This window comes from Macaca fascicularis, chromosome 1, assembly GCF_037993035.2.
Source record: "Macaca fascicularis isolate 582-1 chromosome 1, T2T-MFA8v1.1".
NCBI classification, from domain to species: Eukaryota; Metazoa; Chordata; class Mammalia; order Primates; family Cercopithecidae; genus Macaca; species Macaca fascicularis.
Window position 1 is genome coordinate 156101292 of NC_088375.1, and position 17140 is coordinate 156118431.

The 17140-nt window shown below is 35.4% G+C and overlaps 1 protein-coding gene across 1 annotated transcript in view; it reads right to left on the reverse strand.

Annotated features, from left to right (window-relative positions):
• Positions 1 to 10373: 10373 nt before the first annotated feature.
• Positions 10374 to 17140, reverse strand: part of PTGFR (prostaglandin F receptor) — a 49095-nt gene continuing 42328 nt past the window's right edge. The window contains exon 3 of the mRNA XM_005542941.5: positions 10374 to 14280. Within this exon, the coding sequence (XP_005542998.1) occupies positions 13999 to 14280 (282 nt within the window). The 3' untranslated portion in view covers positions 10374 to 13998. The remainder of the gene's footprint in view (positions 14281 to 17140) is intronic.

The window sequence follows — 17140 nt, forward strand, 5'->3', positions numbered from 1 at the left end:
CAAGTCTCTACTTAGCCTCTGATTGGTCACTGGCCAATCCTTCATGGGGTGTAACCAATTGGAGGCCTCTAAAGGGCACTTAGGAGTGTTACCAAATTCTTTTAGCTTAGTGAAAACCCTAAAGAACATTGTAATCGGAGCTCTTGAGCCGCTTGCTCAAGCCTGCTCCCACTCTTTGGAGTGTACTTTCATTTCGATAAATCTGCACTTTTGATGATGCTTCTTTCATTGCTTCATTCTTTTGTTGCCTTGTTTTTGCACTTTGTTCAACTCTTTGTTGGATGCACCAAGAACCTGGACAACTCGCGGATAAGACCTTCCATCTGGTAATGTAGGCATTTCCTTTTCTCTTCACCCTTGCCAGCATCTGTTGTTTTTTGACTTTCTAATAACACCTATTCTAACTTGTGTGCAATGGTATCTCATTGTGGTTTTGATTTGCATTTCTCTGATGATTAGTGATATAGAGCATTTTTTCATGTTTGTTGGTTGCTTGTGTGTTTTCTTTTGAGAAATGTCTGTTCGTGTTCTTTGCTCTTTTTTAATGGGTTTATTTGGTTCTTGTTTGTTGCCTTAAGTTCCTTATAGATTCTTGATATGAGACCTTTGCTGGATGCATAGTTTGCAAATATTTTCTCTCATTCTGTAGGTTATCTGTTTACTCTGCTGATAGTTTATTTTGCTTTGCAGAGCTCTTTAATATAATTAGCTTCTACTTGTCAATTTTTGTTTGTGTTGTAATTGCTTTAGAGGACTTAGTCATAAACTCTTTCCCAAGGCCTATGTCCAGAATGGTGTCTCCTAGGTTTTCTTCTAGGATTCTTGTAGTTTGAGGTTTTATATTTAAATATTTAATCCATCTTGAGTTAATTTTTGCATATGGTGAAAGATAAGGATGCAGGTTCAATCTTCTGCTTTTGACTAGCCAGCTAACCCAAGACCATTTATTGAATATGGTGTCCTTTTCCCATTGCTTGTTTTTGTTGACTTTGTTAAACATCAGATGGCTATAAATATGCAGCTTTATTTCTTGAGTTTCTATTTTTTCCATTGGTCTATGTGTGTCTTTTTTTTTTTTTTTTTTTTAACCAGTACAATCCTGTTTTTATTTCTGTACCCTTACAATATAATTTGAAGTCAGGTACTGTGATGCCTATGGCTTTCTTGTTTCTACTTAGATTACTTGACTATTTGGGCTTTTTTCTGGTTCCATATGAATTTTATAATAGTTATTTTCTATTTCTATGAAAAAAGACTTTGGTAGTTTTATAGGGGTAGTGTTGAATCTGTACATTGCTTTGGGCAATTAGGGCCATTTTAATGATATTGATTTGTCCAATCCATGAGCATGGAATGTTTTTTTCATTTCTTTGTGTCATCTTTGATTTCGTTTAGCATGTTTTGTAGTTCTCCTGATAGAGATATTTCACCTCGTCGGCTAGATGTATTCCTAGGTGATTTATTTTGTGCGTGTGGTTATTGTAAATGGGATTATGTTCTTAATTTGGCCTTCAGCTTAAACATTATTGGTGTACAGAAATGCTAGGTTTTTTTACACTGATTTTGTATCCTAAAACTTTACTGAAGTCATTTATCAGTTCTAGGAGGCTTTTGGTAGAGTCTTTAGGGTTTTCTAGGTATAAAATCATTATCTATGAAGAAAGATAGTTTGACTTCTTCTTTTTCTATGTGGATGCCTCTTGTTTCTTACTCTTGACTGATTGCTCTGGCTAGGCTTTCCCAGTTACTTTTAAATAACATTAGACAAATGGAATTCTTAATAATGGTACCAGTGTCCAACCTATAAATTAGGCTCTTTAATTATACCACCATATTTTAAGGTTTTTTTTTTTTCTTTCATGGCAGCAGTGTAGCCTGGATCTTAAGAGGCTGACGTTTTAATCCTCTCTCTGGGATTTCAGCAAATAGTTTCTTCAAGCTATAGTGTTTTTGTCTATTTAAAATGACATAATAATACTCTGATACAATAATACCACAGTAAGAATCAAATTAAATAATTGTGAAGGTTGCAAATCTAAAACTTCCAGGCAAAAGAATCTTATTTTTATGGCTGATGAAGAGGTGTAAACATGGTCAAATCCAGGCAGTCACAGAGTATAAACCTAGTTACTGGTAAACACCTCTGATCATAACAGAAAGACTCAGAAATCTCAGAGAGGGGAGGATGATTTATAGGCTGATTAGATTCTCCAGAAAGGATCCACTAAAGACAGGATACTGAAGATCTTTGATTATCATGCTGAGTAGTTTGGATCTTATTCTGTAGACAATGAAGAATAAAAATAATTCAAAACAGGTAAGTACAACAGTCAAAATTATGTTTTAGGAGAAAATTCAAAACTCAGTGGTAACCCTAAGGGGAACGAAAAGATAGGGAAAAAAAAACACCCAGACAGCTATACATCAATTAAAGCATGATGATACTCTGCCTGCAGTGACCAATGCAATGAAGCAAAATTAGAAGCTCACATGTTGGAACTCAATAACCATCTACCATCTCTTAATTATTAGAGCAAAGAGCTTATGTCTCTAAATAAAAATGTCATTAGTCAAGCAGAGGTCTAACCACAGGCATTTTTTTCAGATGGAGTCAACATTTTAAAGTTTGATAATGACACTCTTACCTACTTGCAAACTTTACTCAGAATTACAATTGAAAGTTGAATTTCAGGGGGTGGTTATAATCTTGTAAAGAATTACTAGTAATACTTATGAGAGTTAAATTATTTCCAAAGGCAATGTTGTAATATGATGACAGATCATCTTCTATTCTTGAAATCTGCAAGTTTTTCTTCTGAGACTACAGACATTAAAATCCTTCCCTCTATCTTTCCCCATACTTACCCTCCTCCAGGAACCTGGAAAGTTCCTTAACACATGTACAAGTGAGTGATAGCACTGCCAGCCCGTGGTTGATGTTGCCTCATTGGGTCAGAATGAATTGCTGTCTTAATTCTGAATTGAATTACAATCCATGGTAGATTCTTCTGCTAAGGGTCAGCTGATTCGAAATATGTTTACAAGTTAGTAGGACATAAGCCATAAATCAGCTTAAATCAGTAGAGGACTAGCTATCTACCTTCACAGGCACAGACGATGAGCTAACAACATGACTAGGGAACACAGAAGGCAAAAGCCAGTTGATTCTACAGTTGGACTATATTAGAACCCAAAAGCACGTCATCACATAATTCTAAGCTCCATCGCACCTCCGGGCATTGGCACATGGGGTCTTGTAAAACCTTTTCTGAGTATCACAAGTTTCTGATTAGTGTGATTAATAAGGGTTGGAAGAAGTGTGCCACAAGTCAGAAAAAGGGTAAGAGCCTCAGGAGCCATAGCTAGTTTCTGGAGCATTCTACCTCACGGAAAATGCCATTATTTCCTAAGACATCACTGAAAGCATCACTAAAGCACAATTTTAATATCTGCCTAACCACAGTTTGGAAAGCAAATAACTATGTAATACATCTAATTTTAGCTTCTTTAATTCTCAGGACACTTTTTAGCTCTCTGTTTTATATTTTCTTTTGAGTAGCTCTGTGAGGAAATCACTAATCTTATAAAACCCAAATCGTAAAGTGATGACAAATGTCACGATCTTCAAAAAACGGTATACTATTGCCATTTTCAGCTCCTTGAATAGTTCCAGTTTTATGAATTAGGATACTTTACATGGAGATTTCAGAACAATAACATTTAAAGTGACTAATTAAAACATTTTAATCTGTGTTTATGTTTAATATTCTTTGTAAACCTCATAGGAGCCAATGACATATTCTTCTTAGGAAGGAGAGAAACTTTCCTGGATGGAACTATGTCTTGAAAAAGCATAGCCTGGACTTTTGCTTCTGCTGTTAGCTTTTCTGTTTTTCCTTACCTTTGAAATACCATTTGTCTGGAATTACATAAAAGACTCTGTATTTGTAATGTCTTTGGAGTGGCATTTTGCATCCAAGTATTTTTATTTGGTTTTGATTCATTTATTCTCAACTGTCATTCTAATTATTTTGAATAAAATCCATTATAATAATTTACTTGTTCCAGAAGAAAAGGATTAGCATTGTATTTTATTTGGAAAATAAATGCCCAGTATCCCCTGGAGAGCCAACAACTTATTAAAGACTTATTTTACTAGAGTAGGAAATTATCTTAAGACCAACTGGACTGAAACAAGAGTGGAAAATACAAGGATCAAAGAAGATTATAAACATTGAAAGTGTAAGAATGAAAATGTAAAATTAATCCAAATGATCTGGAATTTTTAAAAAGAAGAAAAGCTTTGGTTAGAATAATAAAATATAAGCAATATTCCCAGAGATGACTATGGGAATTTTGCCTGTCTACATGATGACAATAATCATTTTGAAACCAATAAGAGATTTTAGACCAGCTAACCCTTGACTCACTTATGTGTTTTGTTTTTTTCGTTTTTTACTTTCAATTGATATCATCTCATGTTCTTGTCCCTTTCTGGACAGCTTTTACATTTTTCAGGTCTAAACGGTTTGGTGTTGAGGCAAAAAATACAATTTAGGAAACTGATAAAATTGCCAGTACTAAAAGAGTGGAGCCACTTTGCATTATCAAAAAGCTTCATGAGGCTGGGCAAGGTGGCTCATGCATTTTGGGAGGCCAAGGTGGGAGGATTGCTCAAGCGCAGGAAACCGTCTTGGGTAATACAGTGAGATGTGTTTCTACAAAAAATAAATAATAATTTTTTAAAAATTAGCTAGGCATGGTGGTGTGCACCTGTACCCAGCTGCTCAGGAGACTGAGGTGGGAGATGGCTTGAGCCCTGGAAGTTGAGGCTGCAGTGAGCCATGATTGTACCGCTACACTCCAGCCTGGGCAACAGAGTGGAACCTGTCTCAAAAAAAAATCTCCATGGTTATTACATATTTCTTATCATGCCATATAGCTGCTTAGCCTAGTTGATTTGGCCAGTCGTTCTCAAAGTCTGTTCCTAAGATTAGCATTGTCTGGGACCCGGTTAGAAATGTAAATTATCTGGCCCCTCCCTAGACCAACTGAATTAAGTCACTGATGTGGGGCCCAGCCATCTGATTTAGTAAATCCTCCATCTAAAAAGGATGCATGCTAATGTATGAGAGCAACTAGATTAGCTGTAGGGCCAATAAATCCAAATTAACAGACTCAGTACCTGTGTGGACCAGTTAGCATAGCTTTATGTCAACATCACTAACTATACTTTTGTTACAGACTGAATCGCGTCCATATAACAAATTTATATGTTGAAGTTCTAATCCCAAATCCTCCAAATGTGACTGTTTTCGGAAGTAGGATCTTTATAGAGATATTTATTAAATAAAACCAGTAGACTAAGCCCTAATCGAGTGACTGGTGTTCTTGTAAGAAGAAAAGATTGAGACATAGACACACACACAGAGGAAAGACTATATAAAGTCACAGGGAGAAGATAGTCATCTACAAGACAAACAGACAGGCCTCCGAAGAAACCAAACCTGTCCACACTTTGGTCTTAGACTTCTAGCCTCCAGAATTGTAAGGAAATAAATTTCTGTTCTAATCCCCCAGTCTGCATTACTTTGTTATGGCATCCCTAGCAACCCAATACAGCTCCTAACTACCCCCACTTAGCCATCTGGAAACTCAATGCTGTTGGTCATAGCAGACATCTGGCAAAAAGGGAAAATGGTGTTGCATAAAATTATGTTCTTTACTAGAAAAACTCGTGATAGGTCTTAAGGTCAATGTTGAATACTAAGGGTAGTATTATTTTTATTATTTTATGGTCTTACTAGTGTTTCCCAATCTGAGTAAATAACAGGCCAGATGAGATAAATTCAATATTTCAAAAAAACTAATGGAAACCTATTGGAGGCCAAAAGAATGAGGGTCATGATCAGCTCAGTATGCCACTGGAGGCTATATGAGTAAACAGCAAACTGTTCTCATAAATGCAGAATGTTGGCAAACTGACAAACTGTGTCTGCTGTCCACAGGGGGTGCTGAGGGCAATCATGCCTTAGGTGCAGGTGTTTCTTGTGATTAGGCACATCTGAAGCCTGTTAGCAATAATGTGAACCTGTGATCAACCAAGCAGCTGACCAATTGTTACCTCCTCCTCCCTGCTCTTTCTACCCAATAAATATGGAAGGCTGTGGAAGCTCAATGCCTTTGCTCACTAGGAGCCCCCGACTCCTTCTTTAAACAGATTCTTTTGTCTTAAGTTTTCATTTCTGTGTTCATCCTCTTTCGTTCAGTCCCATAGTAACTGTCACAAGTGGCATTCATCCTCGTTTGTTCAGTCCCATAGTGACTGTCACAAAAACCTACCTCATATGATTTGGATTTGTGTCCCTGCCCAAATCTTACATTGAATTTAATCCCCAGTGTTGGAGGAGGAGCTTGATGAGAGGTGATTGGATCTTGGGGGTAGATTTTCTCCTTGCTGTTCTCATGATAGTGAGTTCTCATGACATCTGGTTATTTAAAAGTGTGTAGCAACTCCACCTTCTTTTTCTTCCTCCTGCTCCAGCCATGTAGGACATGCCTGCTTCCCTTTCACCATGACTATGTGTCCTGAGGCCTCCCCAGTCATGCTTTCATATAGCCTGTGAAGCTGTGAGCCAATTAAACCTCTTTATACATTACCCAGTCTCCAGTAGTTCTTTATAGCAATGTGAGAATGGACTAATATACTACCTAAAGTAAGATTTCAAGAATGTAACTTAAAAACTATTAGTGTCTATTGACTATACATTTAGGGGAAAATAAAATTTCTAACTCACATGAGGCACAAAAAAATAAAATTCCATAAAATCTAGAAAATCTAAAGATAAAACTCTAATTGTAGAAAATGACAATGGGAATATATTTATAATCTTTGAGGACAGAAATGTTTTCTAAACAAGAAACAAATCAAAGAATCTGCAAAAGATAAGTCTTCCTTAAAACTTTGTAAAATTTTGTAAAACTCTTACATAGTTAACAACAAACCAACAAAACACCCTCACTGCAGAATAAAATGGCAGCCTGGAAAAAAAATTGTAACATATACTGTATTCGTTCATTTTCACACTGCTGATGAAGACGTACCTGAGACTGGGCAATTTACAAAAGAAAGCGATTTATTGGACTTACAGTTCCACATGGCTGGAGAGGCCTCATAGTCGTGGTGGAAGGCAAGGAGGAGCAAGTCACATCTTTGTGGATGACAGCAGGCAAAGAGAGCTTGTGCAGGGAAATTTCCGTTTTAAAATCCATCTGATCTTCTGAGACTTATTCACCATCATGAGAACAGCATGGGAAAGACCTGACCCCGTGATTTTATTACCTCCCACTGGGCACCTCCCATAACATGTGGGAATTCAAGATGAGATTTGGGTGGGGACACAGCCAAACAATATCATATATCTAAAAAAAAGGTAAATATCCTTAATATACATAGTCTTACTGCAAGTAAAAAAAAAAAAATTAAAAATGGAAAAAAAGTCAAGAACAGGAAATTCATAGAAGTGGTATAAATGACTTACCAATGTATGAAAAGATGCCTCAACTTTATTAGCAATGGAAAATACAAGTAATATAAAATATGATTTAAATGTGATTTAATTTTAGTCTATTAAACTGGTAAAAACAGAAAGATTGCTAAAATACACAGTGGGTGATACCAAGAATCAAGCGTTTTTTCTTAGAAGAGAATGGGAGTACACAATACCTATTTTAGCAGAACATATCGACACTGAAAATGAGCATGTCTAATCTGGTGATTCTGCAAACTTCAAAAATAGTTAGAAATATAAGAACATACGTATTGAAATAGCATTATTTGAAAGAGGGAGCTGGACACAGTGGTTCATGCCTGTAATCCCAGCACTTTGGGAGGCTGAGGTGGGCAGATCACTTGAGGTTAGGAGTTCAAGATCAGCCTGGCCAACGTGGTGAAACCCCATCTCTACTAAAAATACAAAAAGAAATTAGCTGGGCATGGTGGTGGACACCTTTAATCTCAGCTACTTGGGAGACTGAGGCAGGAGAATTGCTTGAACCCAGGAGATAGAGGTTGCAGTGAGCCAAGATTGCACCACTGCACTCCAGCCTGGGTGACAGAGACTCCATCTCAAAAAAAAAAAAAAAACAAGAAAAAAGCAAGTAACTGGAAATAAAAACAACTCTCCATCAATAAAAAATTGTTATTTAAATTATGATACATTCATGTTATGTAATACTTTTGATATGGTTTGGCTGTGTCCCCACCCAAATCTCATCTTGAATTTTAACTCCCACAGTTTCCATGTGTTCTGAGAGGAACCCAGTAGGAGGGTGATTGAATTATGGAGGCAGGTCTTTCCATGCTATTCATGAGTGAATGGGTCTCACCAGATCTGATGGTTTTAAAAATGGGAGTTTCCCTGCACAAGCTCTTTCTTTGCCTGTTGCCATCCATGTAAGATGTGACTTGCTCCTCCTTGCCTTCCTCCATGACTGTGAGGCCTCCACAGCCGTGTAGAACTGTAAGTTCATTAAACCTTTTTTTCTTCTCAGTCTCAGGTATGTCTTTATCAGCAGCATGAAAAGGGACTAATACAACTATTTAGCTGTTGAAAAGAATACCTTTATGTACTGACATGGACTATTGAAATAAAAATTTTCAGTACAACAGTATGTCTAGCATGGCCTCACTTTCTAAAACTAAAATTATGTAACTATATACTAGTACAAGATTACCTCATTTAATATAGAATTTAGCACTACAACAACACAATGCATTTTGTTAATTTGGGGTTTTACAATTCAGGCATTGAAAATAATTCAAATCAAGATAAATATGAAACACTAAGACTGAGTTCAGATCCTTGTTAAAATTTAAAGTGCACTTCAAATTTAAGATATAGTTCCTTTGGATTTCAGTAATCTGCCTCTTCTTTATTATAAGATAAATATAAAGTGAAGTGTTCATGATTTTCTCATAAACTATCTAGATTGTTTACTGAAAATATACTTTAGCAAATATGAGACTAATAGCATAAAAACCTTCAAACTACTTTCTCATAATCACATATCTTATCTTCATCATATTGCTTTCAGTTGATATTTATGCAGGGCAGAAAAACAGCTCTGCCAAAAATTCTGTGCAATAACTTTCAGTTGAGGCCTAGAACAGAACATTTGGTTTATATGAACCTACATCTCAAGATTGCTATGATTTAATTTTACCAAGTTTCTGACTTACTTCATATACTGTCATGTTTGAGTTCAAAATGAAGGCACTGTTCCCACTTGGAGAAAAAGAAAAGAAATTTACATTTTTATCTTGTTCTAGTGTGATTATACTTCAAGTTTTCCAATAATTTGATAGAACTCAGTGAATTGCCTTTATATCAAGGTAAATATATGCTATTATAGGGAAATTAAAAGTGCAAAGGCAAAATACGTTTTAGTCATTTTCTTTTATTAGAAAAGCATCCATTTCAGATAATACTGCAACAATGCTCAGTATTGTACAGAAATGTTTCAATTGTCTGAATTTTTAAGAACCAAGATTTCCCTCTTTCTGTTATATTGTCCTTTTAGTCATCTAAAACTTCTTTTAGTTCATTTATTCTACCTTATCTTTACAGATTACAAGACCATGCTTGTCAGTACTTACAAAGAGTGAGTCCCAAATGTTTTTATGCCATGATGTTCCTAAATGTTAAACACAACTTTTAAAAATGGCTTCTGTTTAAATGCTATTAGGAAGACAATGAAATCATTAGTGCTGTCTACAAATTAGTTTCTGTTTTCCTCCTAACATATCATAGTATTGCACTTAGCTGTCCCCTGGGAAGTTAGGAAAGCCACATTATTTATGTTAGCTGGAGAAGTGTATGCAAATGAGTGTTGCCTCCAGATGGAAATTCTAACAGCCTGTGTGTGACTCACCATGCTCTGTAGCGTTAGGAACAGCCACATATAATGGTGGCTGTTTTGTCACCTGAGTTCTCTGAGTGATTACGGCAGCAGAGCTCCCCTTCAGAGTGGACAGGAGCCATAAATGAGATATAAACCTTTGTGAGGTTTATGGCGCTGTAATTTGGAGGTTGTTTCTTATTACAGACATATCTAGGCTTTTCTGAATGATATACCTAAACCTGGAGGTTTGGGAAATAATCAGATTTATATCTAAATTATGACTTGCCCATGTAAGTTGAGACACAGGTAAAAGAGTGAAGATATCACAGAAGAGTGGGTAGGGTAGGAGAACAAAAGGTAGTAATGGAAAACAAGTTGAAATTCTTCCCATCCAGTAGCAGATAAAACGGGAGCTTAGGTTCAAGCATTTCAAGTTTTATATGGCCCTCCTAAAAATAATCACCCTTGAAAAACATTAGTCCAACTTTATTATAAAATTACTTATTTGAAGTTTTAAGCTAGTCAAAGCACTGAAATTACATGAATTGCATACCAAAGCAAACAACAATATATACATATCACTATTTAATCTCTATACAATCCGACAAGTATGAAGAGCACAACATACATTTATTCACACAACAAAGAAAAACATGTTTCATCTACTATTAAAATGTGCCAGTAACAAGTTGAAGTCCAACATTATTTACCAGGTGGTAAAATCTTTGACACCTAGATTAAGAAGTAATAAAAAGTATATTCCCAGCATTTATATTCTGACCCAAAACAGTTATTTAATTTGGAGCAATGATGGTATAGAGGTGAAGCTAGCAAGAGTTTTAACAAAAAGTTCACTCTATATTTAACAAGTGCTCTTATTTGGGTTCTAAACTCAGAGTAGGCACGAAACAAAAGCAGATTTCTCAAGTCCAAAAGTGTGCAAAAAAGAAACATTTATCACATAACACAAATACATCTACATAAGTGTGTATTAACTTTCAGGTATTTTTCATTTTAGCTATATAGATAATTAGAAGCAACTTTCTGTCTCTAGGAAAAAAAATTAAGCGCACATTTCTATCACCTAGTTAAACCCATCAGTAAAATGTCTGCTGTTTTGGATACACCCATAGCTAATTGTGAATCAGCATTATCTATCTTTGTATTCATAGTAATAAAAACCTATGTGTGATGATTTTGCTTTTGTCTCATCTTTTTAGAAAAATTCACTAACACTTGTTAAAATCCTGACATGTTTAGGTTATTTGTCCAGAATAATATAATTACCCAGAAATCATGTTTAAATAGTATGTGAAGTTGCTTGGATAATGCCTTACCCAGTTCAAAAGGAAATTCAGTAACTCTGAAGATCAGTTATGAGTTTTGAAATAGAGCTGAAAACACTCAAATTGGTAAATTTATTGAAACTATTTGTACTATTTATTTTACAATTTATTTCCAGAAACCTGAACAAATATACTTCCACTTTGAACATTTATATGAAAGGTATTGGTAGATATTCCAGTCTATTATACATTATACAGTAAATTGCCAAGCTACATGCAACACATATAATAACAGAAATAAAACTCTGAAGTCAGATGTGCACATTGTTGCATTTGTTTTCTTTAATTTTGTTTTACTCAGAAGAAAAACTTAAAACAATGAAAACATATATTTTTTTTTTTAATTTTTGATGTCTACTTCTTGGGTTTAACATCATTTTTAAGACCAATTTGGTTACCCAAACCTATGCTCAGATAACATAGATAACCCTCCTGTGATATGTACACTTCTCTCTCACTCCTCAAAGCCTTACATGCTCATACATTCTCACACATGGTCACGTTGCAAGATCTCCCCAAGTCAGTACACATGGCCAGGGTGACATCATGGCAATACAGCAAGAATTCTGCCATTTGTTTAGAAGCCTCAAGGAGAAGGAGCCTGGAGCCCCTAAATGAGAGTTCCTTCTCCATGCCTCTCCCCAGTCAAAATACATGGAAATATTCATGGAAGCATTGTACCTAGCGTGATGAGGAAGGATGGAGAATGGTTCCTTATGTCTCTGTTCACAAGATATCAACACTCTTAAGTAACTGTATGAAATAAATTCTCTTCTGAAAGCAAATAAACCATCTGAAAGGTCTTCTGGGCTTTAAGATTTCGTGAAACAAATGAGAGCATTTATGTAATGTAATAACAGTCACTAATTGCAGCAGCTTTTTTAAAAGTATATGCACTATAGAAATACATATCACACACATATTCATTTGTGTATATACATACATACACTCATATATACTACAAAAATCTATAACCATCAGTTTAAATTAAAACTGCACAAAACTTTGCAATTCTGTGTTCATTTTGCACCAAGAGGTTCTTGTCTGTAGTTCAACCTGGCAAGTATTTACCAAGCATCTACTATGTGCTCTATAAATGAGAATAACCTAAATTTGTGTTATTAATTATTTACTGGCCTTAAAATCAGAATATCATGTGCCAATATGTTTGTGTTTCTCTTCTTTAAACTTACTGGAAAAGTATTGCCTTTAAATCTTCAGTGAGGCTATTTGCTTAATTCCTTTTAATTTACTTATGGGAATTTACAAAGAAATCACTAAAAGTTAACATGACTTCCAATGTAAATTACCAATCAAAAGCAGATATTTATGAGCATAATAATTTAAGTCTCATTGAATTACACAGATTTCCTAGAGAATCTGAAATCAGCCTAACAGAGAAGATTAATTTTTAAATGAATCCAAGTTCATGAAAGCAAAGAACTCTTATACAGAAATGCATTTTCCTATTATAAAGCAGGACTACCTACCCTTATTTCTGATAGACCTAGGACAATTTGAATGAGTACTGAAATTCTTTTGGTTGAATTACACAAACAAGCAAAGAAAAAGTCTCAATTATTACTGGAAAATTTGGAGAGAGATTATCTCTTGATCGCCTAGTTAATCGTTATAATAATCCCCAAGTACTTGGCAAATTGCCATTCTTTCTCTCTTAGTACTGGTAGCACAGGCTTTAGAATATGCCATCTTACAAATTTAATGAACCTGCTATCAACAGAATTTTCTGATGTCTGTATGTATATGTGTGTAAAGAAGAAACATACTAGCGGCAGATAGTCTTTGAATATTGTATATTGATTATGTTTCTTTTGTTCTCTGACACAAATAATGGCTCAAAGTAAAGCACCTTTTGCCAATATTATTTGCACCTATCACTGACATGTAGCTTCTGTTTGTTTGCATTATCCATGGTAGAGTTTTGAAACTGCTGTAATTCTAGTTGTCCATCAGTGTGCTGAGATAGAGCCTTTGTTTCTCTAAAAATTATTTATTGCGCAATCATGCGCAAAATTTTCAGAGAAAAAAATGATTATTTGAAAATCGCTAATCTGTGACATCAAAAAACACTTCCAACAACAATCGACCTTCATAATAATAAATGTAAGTAATCCTGTTTGTCAAATATGACAAGAATGGGCCCATTCTAGATAGGATTGCAAGATCAGGCAACCTGTCTGCCAGACCTGGAATATGCAAAGGTTGTTACAATAAACCGTCATGACTTCCGGGTGTCATGACCATGCATGTATTAATTAAGGCTACATAATGACGGGCAAAATAGGCCAGATCAAAAAATAAGAGTGCTTTATTTTATTGAGCCTAATTTATAAGGATTAGCTACAGAGCAGTGATCTCAAAATAACCATTTCACTATGCAGGCCGCAATAAGATGTTCTCTGGCAAACAGGCCAAATAAAGTCATTAGACCTCAACAGATGATCACTCAAAGCATGAATAAGACAGATAAAGCTCAAAATTGCTTTCAGTGTGACTCCCATGGCATTATTTCATTGTGTCTACCTCCCATTGGCAAAAACAAGTGAAAAATGTACAATTATACTGTTTATTTGACAAATTTCAAAACTTGAATCTGACAAAAGTATTTTCAAACTACATGATGAGGTCTGAATTTTCCAGTTAGGCTACAGGTATTTAACTAACTGAAATATTGCCAAACATGTCTTAATTTTGTTCTAGCCCTACACTGACTTACTGTCCTATTAAATTAGGTGCTTGCTGATTTCTCTGCAACTGGTGACTCAGAAATAGCAGCAACCTTTAAGGAATTTTTAATGGAGCTAAGCTCCCAAATATGTAAGCTGATAACATGCACTCCACAGCATCGACTGGCAAACTTGTAGAGATTCTTAAGGACAGCCTTCCGTAGAAGAATATATACCCAAGGATCTAAGATCTGATTCCATGTTGCCATTCGGAGAGCAAAAAGTGTTGTTTCACAGGTTTCCAGAGAATGATTTCCATTTATTCCAATGTTGGCCATTGTCACCTAGAAAAGAAGAAAACAGGGAAATTAGTTGATGCAGCCTTTTTTCAATCCTATAATTTTTTAAAACTTAACTAGCTATGCTGGATGACATTCATTTCACTTTCCACAGAGTGATGCTATTGTGCAAAATACTGATAGAAAGAAATGAATGATAGCAGAAACACTCATGGAGACAATTGAATCATTTGAATTCAAATTGACATTAGAACTACAAAATTGATAAATTCTACAGAAAGTCAAATATGCATAAACAGAATCACCTAAGGGAGGACAAACATTGATATCAGTAACTGACCTTCTCATACTTCTGAGAATAGTAAATGCAAAGCCAACACACATCTGTTTTATTTCAATGAAGTATTTTTAAATAAATAAATTATAGATAAGCTAACAAATAGTTTTACAAAATGAATTTAGACCATCTGATATTAATTTGTAAATGGTATATGACGAATGTTACTTTTAGATTTTTTGCTTGTTAACTACAAGGATACCACTCTCCTCAATTTTATATTTCTTTTTCTACATCTCTTTGCTCTAGCCTTAACTTGGCTAAAACATTTCAGAAAGTATGCAATGGAATTTTCTAAGGACTTTGAGGAAAGGAGTTTCTCTCTACACTACCATTGTGACTTAACAGTACCAATGTATTTCGTGGTTTCATGTGTCCATTTCCTGACCACCCATGATTTTGAAGAGATCATTTCATGGAATCAGTTCTATAAAATTGTCCCAGCTATATGTTAGAACTAAGCAAATCACTGGTCCCAGCTTTGACTTCCAAACAAACAGTTGTGGAACATATAAGGTGACTTTGAAAACATCTTGGATGTACAAACAAATAAGAAATAAATAAACAAAGGGTAAAACTGAAAAGTGAAATTTGGGTCAATTTGCCACCATTAAAAGATGATGTAACAAAGACCAAAACACAAGTAAAAAGAAAATCAAGATCCATTACTAGAAAGAAATGTACATCTTAATTTGACCCAATGATACCAATGGTTGAAGATTTTTATCAAAACCTTCTTTGTCTACACAATAAAGTACAAACTCCTCAGCTAGCTTCTTAATGATGCATCTGAAGTCTACTTCTATATTCTCATCTCCCCTGCAAATTCCCTATGATACAACCACTGTGAAGGTCTCATCTGTCCCAGATGCACCATGCCCTTCTGAGCTTTTGTTTGTATAACTCCTTTTGTTTTGAGTTACATGGTGCACACTTTTCTGATTCTCCTCTCTCCCCTATAAACAGCAGTGTAGTCACCAGATATGGAAAGGCATGGAGTCCTCTTCTGAGGGGTCCCAGTGCCCAGGTTTCTCCCCAGAACAGTAGGGCACTGCCCAAGCACTCATTACTCTCTCCCCACCTTTAACGCCCAACCCCAGCCTTGGATAGGGGTTACTCCACAGCCTGACTTGGAAGAAGCACTAATTATTTAGCCACCAATAAATGTGGGGAGAGTATTTCTGTAAAAGAAATGTCATTTATCATTGGTATATTAATAATAACAAATACATTCATAATATTGATAATTCAGGACCACCTAAGTATCCAACAGAAGATAAATTATAGTACTTTCACATAATTGAGATTTAGGCAGACTTCAATGTTTGTGATTCAGTGTTAACTTTTTAAAAAGCAAACTGCCAAACTGTATTGATTATGTGGTTCCATTTTTTAAAAAAACTCAAATATGTAATTTTGTGCACAGATAAAAGCCTAGCGTGTATGTCATTGTTTTCACTGGTTAACTCTAGACAGCAGAACTACAGAGACTTTTGATTTCCTCGTTTTGTTTGTCTCAAATTCACTAATTTTCTACATACATCATGCATTACTTTTATAAATCATGTTTTTTCCTAAGAAATGTGTGGAAATATACTATTTTACTAAAGAATCAAAACTGATGTGGATTATTTGTGTACATCTCTGTGGATGTAAGTAGAGCAGCACTGAAGTTACCACAGAATCTCTGGAAAACTGAAGCCCTGCTAAGACTGGCAAGGGACATGAGGGAACCCGGGTCAGAACAAGGATGTCTGCAAGCTGGTTCGACAAAAGCAGTCGGAAGCCGTTTTCTCTGGTCTCTGGCAACAGCCTCCTGACAAGCCTTGAGAACATTATTGTCTGTCTAGCCCACCTGCACTTGTATTCCAGACACTTATGTACAGAGTCTCATCATACACACAGCCTTTCATAGAGTTTCCAAGAGCTACCCAGTACATGGAACTAAAGGAATATGGGTTATTTTCTAAAATATCTTCCTGCGAACCTTGGCACATTACAGTTGTATATCTTTGTTGATGATTAGAGTTCTGAGAAGTAGACAGGACAAAGTATTTGAATATTCTATGAAAAAATTAATCAATTCACCTGATGACTGTAAAACACTGGACACTAACATAAGAGAAATAATGAGGTCAAAGAAGCATGGAGGAAGGAGAGTATATGTTTATTGCCAGGTTGCAAAGAACAAAATAGTTGGTAATACAATGGATCTCCATTCATTTGGGCCACCTAAAACAATTCTATCAACTGTTAAGGTCACTAAAGTTAATGAATATGCCACCTACTTTATTCATAGATAATAGAGCCTATGTTTGCTAAGGTTTCATTCTGGATGTTATCCCATCATCTCTCCCCCATGTCTGTACATGTTTTGGCCAGAGTCAGGCTCTGTGGCTGTTTACTATTCAAAGCAATGGTAAATTCAATAATTATGCTTCCATTCCTTTGCATATTTATAAATGTAAATCAATCCAGCAGCAAGTAGTTTTGAGTGTCTACTGTATCTAGGCATTGTGCTAGATGGCACTACCACCAAGACCCAAGTTAATGTGAATAAAACAGAAA